Raw genomic sequence first — 15,846 nt, 5'->3', positions numbered from 1 at the left:
CTCTCTCTCTCTCTCTCTCTCTCTCTCTCTCTCTCTCTCTCTCTCTCTCTCTCTCTCTCTCTCTCTCTCTCTCTTACACCACATTTATTTTATAAAGATTCGATGATTAGGAATATTATTTTATAAAAATAACGATCGTTATAAAAAAAAAAAAATAACAATATTATATAACATGTTACGTCCCAGCCATGAAGATTTCTGATTTAATTGCAACATATCATAAACTATACAACTATATCATAAACATTCTTCTTTTTATAATTTATTTACTTTTATTTATTTCTCACTTTAAAAAACTTCTGTTCGGTATCTTGTCAAGATGCTGCTATATTTAATTATGTATTAGCTTATTATATATTGGGAGTACAAATTAGTTCAGTCCGTTTTTTGTGCATTTATTTCAAAACAAAATGAATGAACAGATCAATTAAATTTGTCCATCGCTGCCTACTACTTTTTCCCATCTCTCAGGCAATTTTCGAATTCCATCTCGAAAAAACTCGTCTTTAGAGGTGATCCAATTTTGGAGCCAATTTTCGATTTCTGCGAAAGAAGTGAACCGGTGACTTGCTGCATCCTTCGGAACAATCAATAATCTGAAGGAACAATGTCTGGAGAATACGGCGGATGCGGTAAAACATCCCATTTGAGCGTTTCCAAATATTTTTTTACGACATGAGACCGAGCGTTGTCATGAAGAAGAATAACTTTATCATGTCTTTGTTCGTATTCCGGCCGTTTTTCTCGCAATGCACGGTTCAAACGAATCAATTGTAGCCGATCGCCCGTAATGGAATCGCCAGGTTTCAGCAACTCATAGTAAACAAGACCCTTTTGATCCCACCAGATACAGAGCATGATCTTCGAACCATGAATGTTCGGCCGTGATGTTGATGTTGAGATCGATGCAACGATTGACCGGGCTTAGCGTAATATTTTTTCTTCTTGTCGTAGAACATCCACTTCTCATCTCCAGTCACAATCCGATGCAAAAAACCTTTTTCTCTGTTGTCTTTGAATCAGCTGTTCGCAAGTGAAAAATCGCCTTTCAACGTCTCTCGGTTTTAGTTTATAAGGCATCCAATTTCCTTGTTTTTGAATCATTCCCATGACTCTCAATCGTACAGAAACGATTTGTTGAGTAACACCCAATGATTCTGCAAGCTCCTCTTGCGTTTGACTCTGATCTTCTTTGAGTAATGCCTCTAATTCTTTGTCTTCGAATTTTTTTGACTGCCCAGAGCGAGGCTTGTCTTCAACGCTGAAATCTCAATCCTCGAAACCATTCCCTACATGATTTATCAGTTGGAGCAGTGTCACCATAAACTTCGACAAGCATTCGATGGGCTTCAGCCGCACTTTTCTTCCAATTAAAGCAGAAAACCTCCCGCAAATGCTGCTTGGTTAACACAAAATTCGACATTTCAAACACAGTAAAAATGAAGGTTTTTGTATGAAACTCAAAGCGATATAAACTGAATATTATTAGCATTTTAACCTCTCTGAAACCGCCGGCTATGAACTATTCACAACAGCTGGAGCCATCTTTAGGGAAACGGACCGAACTATTTTGTACTCCCAATATTAGCGCTTATCGCTTGAGGAGACATAGACTGCGTTCCATTCAACGCTTACAATGCTCGTGGAATCATTTCATTTCCTTGTCACTTATCAAATGTTAAACGAACATTAAATGGAACGCAGCTATAGACATAGTCCTCAGAGCGCATAATAAATAATAATTTTAATCTCCATTTCTTATCGAAATTAAATTCTTTTTAGAAATAAGGGCCTTCTTCAAATTATTGATACATATTAATTTATAAGAAATTAAATTAATAGATGAAGCTTTCTCTATGTCATGATTATATGTAGGAAATGAGATGGTATCTATTCGAACTTTACACTATTGAAAGTTTCTGAGGTTCGAGCTCCATGAGATGATAACAGCTTCAGGAAACTTTAATAATACCGGAAATGAAGGCTAACTCCTCTTTTAATTCGCATCATTTAATATCGAACATATAAATGCGATGCCGTATGCATTTCACCCGCAATCGTTCTTTCAAAGACATTGGCGCGCGCCTGTTTTCTTACATTCCCCGTTTTTTCCGACAACGCCCCTTTAGCGGAAAATAAAAGACACCTCGTGAGATACGAAGTAAAGAATAGCAGGAAACGCGCGTATATATACATATATGTTTCTTTCGTATTCTCTTTGAGAATAGACACGCGTAACGGCACGCCCCCGTAGATAGAATAGAAAACTATCCTTCGCCTTTTCTCTTTCGCTTTTCTTCCAGTGCTTTTCATTTCTCTTTTCTATAAAAAAAAAAGTTAACTCGTCTCGTATTTCATACGAGAATCATTTCGCCGTGTGTATCTCTTTAAAGAATAAATGATTATCCGCGAATCGAAAACCACGAAGGATTAATCGGAAAATAATTTCCTTGGCTGCCGCATACGGCTATGCGAACGGCTAGTCTTCTATTTCGCGTTTCACTTTGATCAACGTGCGCGATAGTACCTTGCGAAAATTGTGTTACCTGCTGTTTTATTCTAATAAAAGCACGTAGCTGGATGAGTGTAGCTCCGGCGACCGATGGCATATCGATGTATCGGCAATCAGCCGAGAAATTACTATCTATCTCCCCTCCCATTTTTTTATCGATCGTTTGCTAGTTTTTACAAACCATGCGTACTAGCGTCTCATTAACGCGCGCAGAATAATTTCCGCTCGGCCGATACCAAACGTGGAATTACAAATATCGGCTCAGAGGGAAATTTAAAATTATCTCATCATCGTGAATAAAATGACGCGCGACGCCGCGAACATTACGTCGCGCAAAATTATTCTAAAGAGTTCGTCAATATTAATGGGTTCCGTGATGTAATGTGCTCTTTGTGCCCCGTGAAATGCGCGTTTACAATAACTTTTGTTGCACAAAGTGGTATTAAAAGCACAAAATGTATTTTCCCATCGCGAAGAAAATACGCGCCGACAGACCATATTAATCATGTATGTCTGTTGTTGTCCGATGCGGCAAAGAGCATCGTTATGCAACTCGTCGCGAGATAAATTATGGACAGGAAAATCGGAGATGGAAGCCACGGAATTCCGGTCTACAGATCCACTGTGCGAAAATTATAAAATTATTAATCCGTAATTACAGAAACGAATTCTATTGAACTTATTATAATTCATCTGTTTTGTATAAGATGAATTTTTTGTATAAGATGAATGTATAAGATGATTGTAAAGCAAAATAATAGCTAGAATTAAATCGCGAGTCTCATTTTTCACATTAAAACTTTAATTAAATCTTGTTATAAAAGTTTTACTACAAATTCAAAACAAAGCTCGAAATTATTATAAAATTTAAGAATTTTTTGCTTCTACGGATAGACTCTGTTATCTTTCAGTAATTTATTTGTGAAAGCAAATAAATAACACTTACTTCCGTGTTATGACTCCAGGTCATCGTCGGAGGTGGTTCGGGAGCGTATTTTACGACGCACGTTAGATTGATGGTGCTGCCTTTATTGACGAAGAGGTCCGGCGCTCCAATTATAATGGTTATCGGCTCTAAAACAAAGACGAACGATTTTAGTGGTCTCTATAGTTTAAGGTGATCAACTCCTTAAGGAAGCAAAAAAAGACATTTAAAAAATTCAATATTAAATGTTAAAATTCAATATTAAATAATTAAATTGTAATAGATTTTTTTAAAAACATTTTTAAAATAATTGTTAACGAAACACATACATATACAAACAATAACATATTATTATATTTATACATAATAACACTTGATATATAACGTCACATAAGATCAAGACAAGAAAAATTACGTCAAGTTACGAGATCACATTTTATTGTTTAAAATTATATTTTTTTATTAAATGCATTTTATGAATATCAGGATTTTTAAATTAAAAAATCATAAAATTTTTCACATATTAGTTAAAAATTATATTTCATCCTCTTATTATTTTCACTTATATATTTTCATTTATTATTTCACATTTATTATTTTTATATTTACAAGAAGGACAATTTATAATCATGTTCTTAATTTGGAACTATTGCTCTTAATTTGGGACAGTTGGTCACTCATTTGCAGCTACATGATGGTGAACGTGATGATTAATCACTTAAAGGCTTAAATAATTAGACCATAGTTTCCCAATCTTTTTTAGCTCACTGCCCCCTTTTCAAAATGCTTTTTGTTCAGCGCCCCCTTGATAGTAATCGATAAACTCTCTCTGAACTCTAAATAAAAACTCTAAAAAACTCAACAAAACGAAAAATTATACAGAATCAAATAAAAAATATTAAAAAATTATAGCATAATATAAATTTATAAATATTAAAAAATTATCATTAATGAGAAGTTTGAGCTTGATGTGACGCTAGTATCTGTCTATATCTGTCTATATTTAATTTTTGTCAGCAGCATTCTTAAATCTCCGCGTTTAACTATTTGCAGTCAATTCCTCTTTTTTCAAAGATTTGTAACCGCACTAAATTCACGTTCCAACTAATTAGGATGAGGGAAATGCAATAAAAAATTTTTTGCCACCCATAATGCTGGGAATGTTTAGGGTTTAAATATTTGTTTAAAAAATATTTAGGAGATTAAATTTCTCTAGCGCATTCTTGCTCCTCAACGCTCCCTTACTACTATCCTTAGGACTTCCAATGCCCTCTCCCCCCGCCCCGATCTCCTCAGCGCCCATGTGAGTGATAGAACGTTGGGAATCGATGAATCAGACGATAATTTTTGTCACATACATTTTTATCATGTTCAATATTTTTATCACTCAATCGAGTCCATCGTAGAGCGAGACTTTAGGTCACGCCAAAAATCTTCTTAGGCAACTTAAAGTATGATGTGGTCATTAACGAGAGATCTTTATATCTCATACACACTTCTTATTTGAATATAAATGCGTGAAACACAGGACGCATCTATTCTTTTGTATGTTTCTGCCAAGTTAAGAAAATTGCGCATTTATAGCAAAAATTTAATGCAAAACAGATTTTTAAAATGTTAATTTAATGTGTGGAAATTAATTAGAAAATTTTATATATAAGAGATAGAAACATTATTGCTTCTCAATCAAATTTTTGCGGAAAATTGAAGATCAAGAATATCAATTCCAAATATTTAACTCTTATGAAAAAGATATAAAAGAAAGAAAATTTCAATTATATACATACACATATAATTATATTGAAAATTACAAACGTTCCCGAATTTATGAACGGCAGTATGCCTTCAAGATTAATTATGAATGAAAATTTCTCTTCTACATGTAGCTGTTAATTAAACGATGGTTATATTATACGCTAACTATAGAAGGTACAGCACTTTCTTCAACTAGCGGAAAACTTTTGAAGTTATATTGCATACAGCGGAACGTTTGAGTCAAACTCATGATGTTACCAGGAAATTTATATCGCTTCAAATAAATACGTCTCTCAATGAAAGTAAAGTACGACTTTGAAGTTTCGTCATCAAAGTGAAAACTTGAAGGAAATTCAAGAGTTTTGTAAATAAGATCGTTAACGAATATAATGTTAACATGATATCTATTAAATAATCACTTCTTGGATTTCATTTCTTTTTATACTTCAAAAAAATGAAAAATTAATGTTATAATTACATAAAATTAATTATTCGCTTACCAACTATCGTTAAATACACAGGATGGCCAATGGGCGGGGTCGTAGATATTTGGCACTCATAAATCCCGGAATCCTTACGCTGAGGATATCGTATCCTCAAAGTCCAGTCCTCCGTATGAGGAGAGTGTAGTGCCTCGAAACGTTGATCGCTGGTATAGGTATAACGACCAACCGTTAACAAATGTATATCCCGATGTCTCACCCAGGAAACCTGCAAAACAGGATATTGCATCTTAGTCAATTCTTAGTATATCATTTAATTTTTTTCTATAGATATACAAAAAAAAGTTTTATTTGCAGAATGATTCTATTCTCTAAATTTCTTAGAGTGAAATCTTATTCCAAAAGAATTAAAATACTGCCACTAATGAAAAAAATATGAAAATATGAAAATCTTAAATAAGAATGGCAGATTTTAACTTTTTTCGGAGTGAGAGTTCACACTTTTGGAGCGAGATTTACTCTAAAAGAAAAGGAGTAAGATTCTTCTTTTCTTTTGTATAAATCTCACTCCAAAAGTGTAAAAAAAAAAGAGTAAAAATCTGTCACTTTTATTAAAAAATGCAAATTTTCCACTCTTTTTCGATATAATAACGGTATTTTTTATAACTCTTTATATTTTTTATAAATTGGAGTGAATCACACTTTCAAAAAAATATAAAGAGCAATTTAAAATAATTTTCTTAATTCAATAACAGTACTAAAGTGATTCTTTGTAAAGTGTCGAAAATTTGGGGTGCTTCACCAGACCCCGAAATTACAAATATTGCATAATTTGCATAATTTGGATTAAAACTAAACTTTTGTTGAAAAATTATTTGAGCATTTTCTATTTGAATATAATTTGCGAGAATTTTTATTCTATGCTTTCTTATTTCTATCACATCACAATCTGAGATAATAATGAATGGAAGTCTTTATACAACATTTTTTTTCTTATACGATTGACATATTACCGCATACTTGAATAAATTGATTTCCGTAACATTTGTAATGTTAATAATAAGACAGCTCTATATATATAATTGTCTTTATAAACAGTTCAACTGACAATGAGATGTTTAAGATATATGTATGCACCTTAAAAAAATATAATATAAAAGTATAGAGAAAGAATTTATTAGTTGCGTAATATAGCATATCAGATTGCACGAATTTTATGTCATTGAGGATCAAAGCAAGTGATGCATGTAAATACACCACGGCTATGTGAGGGAATAATGTACCTGTATACATGTCATGGGTGGACTGTCAATATCAGGCGCGTTACTGCCCTACCATATATTTATCTATCCTACGGCATTACCTGCGGTTTGCATAATACATTGCTTGATGAATAAATCGAGAGCTTATTTGTTTGTTTAATATCGTTGCTACTGTTGAATTTTTATTGTTTAAACCAAGAATGTATCATAGCCTGAAAGGAATAAACGAAATTCAGTCAAATCTATAAAGATTATAATTTAAAAACATCAGAATTTCATCAGAGTTTCAATGTACTTAATAATATATACTATAATAATTCTATCGCACCAGCAAAAAACATAAACAAAACTAATAATTGATGTAAAAAAAGTTTCAACTGTGTTCTCCGAAATAACATTTACATTCGATTGATCCTAATTAATTCTAGAAATTGGCAAAAACCGCACTGACTAACGACTGATACTCGCAAAATAATTTTATTCAGTATTGATCATCCAATGGTTTGAAAAGTCAAAAAGTTTTCATCGACTGAAACACAAATTAGCTCAACGAGAAGTACCGCATTTTTATGAAATTACTAGGTACATAAATAATTTTCTTAATTGTATACGTAAAGTAATCGTTCTATAAATCAGTGCATATCTTTTATTACTCATTAATTTTTAATTTGAGGTTTTCGAAAATATGTATGTATAATAATGTTATGTGTCAATGAAAAATTTAATAAATTGCCGATTGAAATTCAACTTGTCGCTCATGGCTCATAAAATAATATATATTGGATAACGTTAGCAAAATAATTAACTTCTTTTATTCCGGATATGAAATTACTCTCATCGCTATACTCACCGGTAAAATTGATCGAATTAAATACGAAAGCCATCAAAATCTTATCTTGATTCGCAATTTTATCTCCTAATTGTTGAAAGAGAGAAGGCATAACACTTTCACAGAATATACATATACAAAGTGTCCTGCAATTCTTGCCCCAAGTGCTTTTTTATAAATAGAGCGGATAGATTCTAAACTGAGTCAAAAAGTCTTCTATCATTTTATAATTTTCGCAATTTGGTTAATGAGATATTAATTAAACATTTCCGAATAATGGTCTTCAATAATTTTTTACTCAAATACTATCAACTTCATAGAAAAATAGCAAGAGATAAAAATTATTTATTTTCTTCTCATAACTCTAAGAATTTTTTTCAGAATTTTTTATGAACTTTTTAGTACTATATTTTCTTATGAGCAACTATTTTTATCAACATGAGAAAATATGGTATTAAACAATTCTGAAAATATTGAATCAGAACTTTATTTGAGAAGAAACTAAGCAATTTTTGTCTCTCATTACTTTTGTGTAAAATTAATAGTATTCGAGTAAAAAATTATTGAAAATCAATCATTCAGCGATTTTTAGTAGTTAATATCTTGTCTTTTATGAAAATTTCAAAATGGTAAAGAACTTTTCGACTCAGTTTAGTTCGCTCTATTTACAAAAACAGTTTAGCCAACAATTGCGGGATGCTATATATATTGGCGATGTTGAAGTTTTTATTTGCGCGAAAATGTTTTGAGATAATTTTTTAATAAAGTGCCGAAAATTTAAGGTGCGTCACTAGGGCCCACCCAAAATTTTTAAATATCTACATAAATATCTATATTTTGATAAAATTTTTAAATATCTACATTTGGATAAAATATTAAAACTACGTGTATATCTTAATGAAATAGTATGAAACATACGATAATAAATTGAGAGCTGCATCTTCATCGAACGAAAATGTTATGTTTACTTTTTATATACTTGAAATGTAAGTTTATGCACATAAATATCTTTCCAAAATAACTATCGACTTATAATTTTTTTGTAATCATTAAAATTGTAATTTTTTTAAACTATTATAATCTCGTTTTTGAGAAAAATCTGTGATAAAATTTATATGCAGTTAGTCAAAGAAGCGTCTGCCTCATCCGTCACTAAATTATACGTGAAAGGTTACATTTTCAATATTTTTTTTCTCTCTTATTTCATTAATCGTAAAATTTTGCACACGTCAATTTCGGTACTTCAACTTTATTATATTAAAAAATTGACATTTCTATGGTAATTTGATTTACTAAAAAAACCACCTTAAATTACTTGAAAGATGGGCATTTCGGGGCATCATTTGAATATAACTTATCGAAACGAATGAAAAGAGTAATTCCAAAAATACATTTTCAATTTATGTATTTTATGGTCCTTGAATTTCAAATCGAATTATATATCAAACGGTGTTATGTGATGAGACATCAATCTTAGAAAAAAATTTAATTTGAATATAGAGGTAGTCTTGAAGATATTGACAATCAACAAAGAGATCAAATTCCTAACATTTTTAATAATAAAATTGAATAACTTTATGAGAACATAATAAAATTGAGTAAAAATCTAGAGTAAAGAATAATGCAATTTTTTTATTTTGGAAAAGAGAAAGTATTTGGCGTGATCGAACAGGAGGGCACACCGCGCTTTTCAGATCATTTTACGGAAACTTCGATGTATTAACTGATCGTGGGTTGACGTCCTCTCAACGGGAGTGACGTTGCCATGGAGAGATTCGTTTTGTCCTGGTTCGTCCTGCATCCGGCACCTGCACCAGCTGGAGCTCTCGAGATGACACGACCGTGTTATTGGCATTAGCGTTGCCGGCTGAAAGCCAAACAAAATCTATCCATCCTGACGAAGCGATGGGGTTGCTGGCGCTGAAGAACGGGACGAGGAAAACAGAGGCGTCGCAACTGTCGTGCCGCGCACATCTAACACGCCGTGCGAATGCAAAATCGGCTTTTGGTAGCTAGCTATTGAAATCGATTCTACAGATTCTGGAGCTGTGAGGGGTTTTCAGTCGCGATCGTTTTAGTATATACCTGGATTCAACTGAATTCTCCATCTTCATGCAGCTTTAAAGGGCGGCTTTTGCAAAATGGAAGGATTACATTTTCTAACTCGAGCGACGCAAATAGAATCAAACGCTTTATACAAGATTGAAAACTGTAAATAATTTATAACAAAGTAAAAGCTTTTTCGTACTGAAAAAAATAAAATATTTAATCAGAATTAAAAATTAGAATTGTATAATGTTAAAATATGCTGCAAACGTAAAAATGGGACTTTAATTAAAAAATGATTAATTATTTTTGTTAGATAATATATTTTCGTTTTGTCAAGAATATTTTATCCGTTTATATATATATATATATATATATATATATGCGATATCATGTTCAATCCATTGGAACGTTGCATCGAGATGATAAAGGATTTAAAAGCCACATAGTTGTAGACCATATTTGGATCGCGTTTATAGATTCACCTATATGCGGACTACATTGGGATGCAGATATGATGTCACGATGGAGATTTCGCATTGTCCCATCTCAGCACCGAACCCTGACACTTGCGCGAACTCCCGCGTACTCCAGATGACGCGTATGTGCCATTGGCATTAATCGTTGCATTGTTTGGCGAAATTCAACCGAAACCTCTGCATGGCAATGATGCACGATACTATACATGACGCTGCATTTCTATATGGTTATACGGCTTTATGATTAGGAAAAGCGAAAATACAATCATGCGTTCATATTGCAGTAAGAATTACGTATTTTAAGAAAATTTTTTCTTATTAGAGAAAACATCTCTGTTTTTGAAGTTATAAATATATTGAACATTTCTGCTTCCAATCATTCATATGTAAATGTATCAACTGTCTCGTTACTAATAAATGGTTATTATCCACTGCATTATATACATGTTACATTAATTTAATATTTTAATACGATGGCAATAATAATTTAATAATATGATTTAGAGTTTGTCCAGAATAAATAATGATTTACAATATTAACGTTAATGCAATAAACTTTAAAGCCGATCACAAAATACTACAAATGTATAGTTTTCTCTTTGCTTCATCGGATTTTTAATCTGAAATTCCTTTGAAATGAATGAGAAGATTATGATTGGTCAAAACTTTTATAATATAAGATACACGTCAATCTTCGTAGAGAACAAAAATAAAAGCACGGTATAGCATGATTCTAATAATTCTAAGTGCTTTAATAGCATAGCTTTAACAGCATAGCTTTTATTTCAGGAAACAAGCGCAAAAACTTATCCAGAACATACTGACAGCAGTAATTTAGCTTAGCGCGACTGAAACGAGTAAAAGCGCGCAGTGATACACATTCTGAGTGATAAAATTCCAGAGTTGGATCTATGTGCAACTTATAAAACTCAAGGAATTTAAGTGTCAAGGGGTTGCGTGGAATAATTTCGTTCAGAAAAAATGTCAATTTTTCAAAGCTGCTTACATTGTATTGAATATAATTGTTTGTGCGTGTTTTTATTTATAATAATTACAATCATTAATATAATACTCCCAAAACGTTGCATTTAACGTTTCAAGATGCATAAAGGATATCGATGACGATGCTATTTGTCACTGTTGTGCGAATAAATTAAGCTGCATCACCAGAACATTTGATGTTTTATTTCGAATTAATAAAATTGGAATATTATATATTCTGACAAATTATCGCTGCGTGTTGTAGTTTACTTGAATTGCGGAATTATAGAACGAACGTTTTGCCATTTGGTTTAATTCCGTAATTCAGAGCTACGCGTTGACAACACCTAATTGTGTACGCAATTCAAAAATTTAGGACAAGGGGGAAGGCAGAGAAAACTTTGATTAATATTCATAAATCAGGAATAGGAATATTGGGTAATCATCGAACGGTGCACAAACGTGAGAGCCATAGCTCGTGTTTACGATTACGTTCCGTTTATCAAGTTTTTGTATCATTCGTCGAATCTGTCGTTAATCAACAATCCATTGTGGACATTTAAACCGATGTGTGAGCACGATTACGAGTCGTTCTCATATTTATGCAATGAATAAACTGCACGATCGCCAATTATTATCGAAAGGCCGCAAAATGGATATCTGGAAATGCAAAAGATAATCACGCGGTTAATTCGCTATGTTATTATGACGTCGCTGGATATATCGATTCAGAGCTACGGATTTATCTACAAGTATACGCAGTATAAACGGTAATAAATAATACGCAACGATAATTGAATGAGAACTCGCATCCGAATATTTAATATTCTATTTTTAATATTAAATAAAATAAAATATCAATTAATGTAAAAATATTGGAATATATTAAATAAATATATTTATACTGCTGAAATATTAATAAAAAATTTAATTTGAATATTAACATAAAAAAAGGAGAATGCAATGAAAAAGGAGATGCAATGATATTTCCGATTAATATAAAAAATTAAACCTTAATAAGAAAAAATCTTATAATTTTTTATCAAAAGATCTTGATGCTTGAATAATGTTCATATGTAAATTTACAAATATATTTTTCAGGATGTTTATTAAAATATAAAAAAATTTTCTGAAAATTCCTGGATTTTCCGGATATTTTTGTTCAAAATTCCAAATAAAAAATTAGAGAATTTTTTAAATGCAACTTTGAAATAAATCGGAATCAAGTAACATAAATAAACTATCTATTGAAAATTAAGAGAAGACAGGAATGCTATAAGATTATACTTACCATTTTTTATAATTTAAAGCTGTGAAAGCTGTAAGATAAAGAAAGTTCCCTACATACAATAATGTCAGTGAACTACTCTATTCTACTGACAATGAGTATTGCCTTCTATTGTCAATCTGACTTTTTTAATAAAAACTCACGAAACACACAAGAATGTACGTATGGGAATATACACGAATATGTAAATGCCGTACTTATGCTAATTGTCAACATTTTGCATTATTATAACAAAAAATTATCAAAGGAATAATGTTTCCAGAAAAAAACAGAATTTAAATTTACAAGTCAAATTCCAAAAAATTCTTTAAATATTGATAAAATTCCAGAAAAGTTTTTAATTTTTAAGAGTAGAAAAGAAATCTTCTGAAAATTCTAGATTTTCTAGATACTACAGTAAATGCTGTTTTCACAATTTTATAAACTGCATACCAATTCGGTTTATCGAACTTGAAATGCAATTATAAACTGAAGCTGGAAATAACATCACAAATTACATCAATCGTCAATTGAAAAACTGCAAAGAACTTATTGTGAAATATATCACCTCTGACGGAATTCAAATCTAGATCTCTCTTATTTTGTACGAGCATTTTATTAATTCGATTGCGAGGCATATTGTTATTAGAGATATATTGTATATTTGTCGCAATAACCGGTAATTAGTGAGAAAACGTCATCTTTTCAAGAAGACATTGGAACAGCTCTATATGAAAGTCTTTCGCGTATTTAATATTATTATTAAATTGACGATCAATGTATATTTTCAGCTTCTGTTTATAATTGCGTTTTAAGTCCGATAAACTGCATCGGCGAGCAATTTATAAAATTAAAAATAAAATGTATTTGCAAATTTACATTATCTATAGCATCAAGATCCGTTCTGACCGAAAATAAAAACCTCTCTCTTATTCGATTTATTTCTATCGATATAAAATTTTTATTTACCGTCTTTATTATTTTATGTTAAGTCCTTATTATTAAAAATTTCAACTTACTACATGGGCTGAAAAGTCCCGGGATTTTTAATGAAAACAAGCGTTTTTTGGGCAAAGTTATATTTACTCCTCAACATAGTTGCCTTCGAGGGCGATACACTTGGTATAGCGATTTTCCAACATTTCGATGCCCTTTCTGTAGTACGAAATGTTCAAGCCTTCGAAATACGCCTCGGTTTTCGCGATGACTTCCTCATTCGATGTGAATCTCTTTCCTTGGAGCTACCGCTTGAGGTTTGGGAACAGATAATAGTCGCTGGGGGCCAAGTCTGGAGAATACGGTGGGTGAGCAACCAATTCGAATCGTAATTGGTCCAATTTGGCCATCGCTTTCAAGGACGTGTGTGACGGTGCGTTATCGTGATGAACAGAACTTTTTTCTTCGTCATATGGGGCCGTTTTTTTCTTTATTTCGTTCAATTTGTCCAATAACGCTGCATAATACTCTCCCGTAATTGTTCTTGCCTTCTGCAGGTAATCGATGAAGATTATGCGCATCCCAAAAAACGGAGGCCATAACCTTTCCTGCCGAGCGGTTGGTCTTTTGGCCGCTTTGGTCGGCTTTCGTGGCTTTTCAGCCACTCTGCAGACTGCCTATTGGACTCAGACGTATGGTAATGAATCCACGTTTCCATCGTCACAAAACGTCGAAAAAAGTCCGCTCGATTACGCTGCAACAATGCCAAACCGGCCGTTGAATCATCAACGTGCTGCTGTTTTTGGTCGACGGTCAGCAAACGTGGCATCGCGCCGATAGCTTTTTCATCTCCAAAACATCGTGTAAAATGTATCCCGCCCGTTTTTTTGAGATGTCCACGGCCTCAGTTAACTCGCGCAACTTCACTTTACAATTACTCAAAACGATGCACTTGCTTTACGATTCCCGCATTCGTAGCCTCTTTTGGCCTTCCAGAGCGAGATGCGTCTTTGGTGCTTGTACGACCCATTTTAAATTCACTAAATCACCGATAAACTGTTGTTCTCGAAGGAGCAGATGTGAGATAACATTTCTGCAACCATTTCAATGATTGTTCAGAAGTTTTTCTCATCAAAAAACAATGTTTGATCAAGATGCGATATTCCTGCTTTTCCATTTTTTTTTAACTTAAACGACTGTAGCTTGTAAACGAATGAACGAAATGTCATGAAACTTCATACATAAACTAGTGACAGATGAATCTCTCGAAATGAATCATGTTCATTTTCTAGTGGCGCCACCTATTGAAAAATCCCGAGACTTTTTAGCCCATGTATTATATTCATTAAATTCATTATTATATCCATCGGAATAGCAAAAACTGTCAAAATCGACCACATAATAACGTTGATCTACCTCTTATGAAGGAAAGCCGATCTCAAGCCATTCTGAACAGATTACGATATCTACTAATGAAGATGATCATTATCATCTAATTGTAAGACGTATTTGCAATAGCTTTTTGGTCCGAGCAAACACCTAGTAATGATGCACTCTCGTGCGTTCACAAGCGATGATAATTGATCTTCCAGAGCGCTTATGAAAGCAACGTAATATATCACAAGAGATCCGATCACGTCAACAAAGTAAGCTCGAAAAAATAGACGTGTGGTGTACGAGGCTTTTGCAAACTCGAATGACGAAGCTTTCAAGCTATTTGTATTCTTTTTAATAGAGATTCAACATTTCGATTTCGACGAAAACAAAAATACTCTGTACTTTGACCAGTTGAATAAAATTAAGTGTAATATCTGCAACAATTGCAACAATTAACCTTCAAACAGAAACTATCAGAAACTGTCAGTTTGATTTCTAGAAGAAAGAAAATATAATGGGATAATTCTTAGAAAATTATCCGAACTTTGTTACGAGCACACGCAAACCTGAAATTTAGATGTAATAAATATGCGATTAGAGAAGCGCAAAAGATTATCGAAACCAGTTTTGTGGTTGAGCGGCGTTCTTAAGAAAATTACGATCAGTTGATCGTGTGTGGTCATGCTATCTCGTACTTATGCAATCAATTCTTTATTCTTAATATTCTCAATACGTTTATTCAGCATTGCCATTCAATGATCGAATGAACCGCGATGTTTCAATGCAAGTATTGTACAAAGACGTCGTTGATGGTTTCCTGTTTCAAGTTGATTTTACATATATAAAATATATGTAACATATATATATATATATATATATATATATATTAGTAATAATATATATATATATATATATATATATATATATATATATAGTATANATAATATAGTAATAAGTAAAGTAAAAGTAATTAATAGTATATCGTTACTTTACGTAACGTAACCGTAACGAAACGTAAGGTAAGTACGAACGAA

The 15,846-nt window shown here is 32.4% G+C and overlaps 1 protein-coding gene across 1 annotated transcript in view; it reads right to left on the bottom strand.

Moving 5' to 3' along the window:
- Positions 1-15,846, bottom strand: part of LOC105625786 (muscle M-line assembly protein unc-89-like) — a 141,000-nt gene that overhangs the window by 3,894 nt on the left and 121,260 nt on the right. The window contains exons 4-5 of the mRNA XM_012207104.1: positions 5,693-5,903; positions 3,459-3,586 (exon numbers count right to left, since the gene is read on the bottom strand). Of these exons, the coding sequence (XP_012062494.1) occupies positions 3,459-3,586; positions 5,693-5,903 (339 nt within the window). The remainder of the gene's footprint in view (positions 1-3,458; positions 3,587-5,692; positions 5,904-15,846) is intronic.

The sequence above is a fragment of the Atta cephalotes genome (genome assembly GCF_000143395.1).
Source record: "Atta cephalotes unplaced genomic scaffold scaffold00003, whole genome shotgun sequence".
In the NCBI taxonomy this organism is placed as follows: domain Eukaryota; kingdom Metazoa; phylum Arthropoda; class Insecta; order Hymenoptera; family Formicidae; genus Atta; species Atta cephalotes.
The sequence above is the reverse complement of the archived record's forward strand: the minus strand, read 5'-3'. Positions and strand labels throughout refer to the sequence as shown.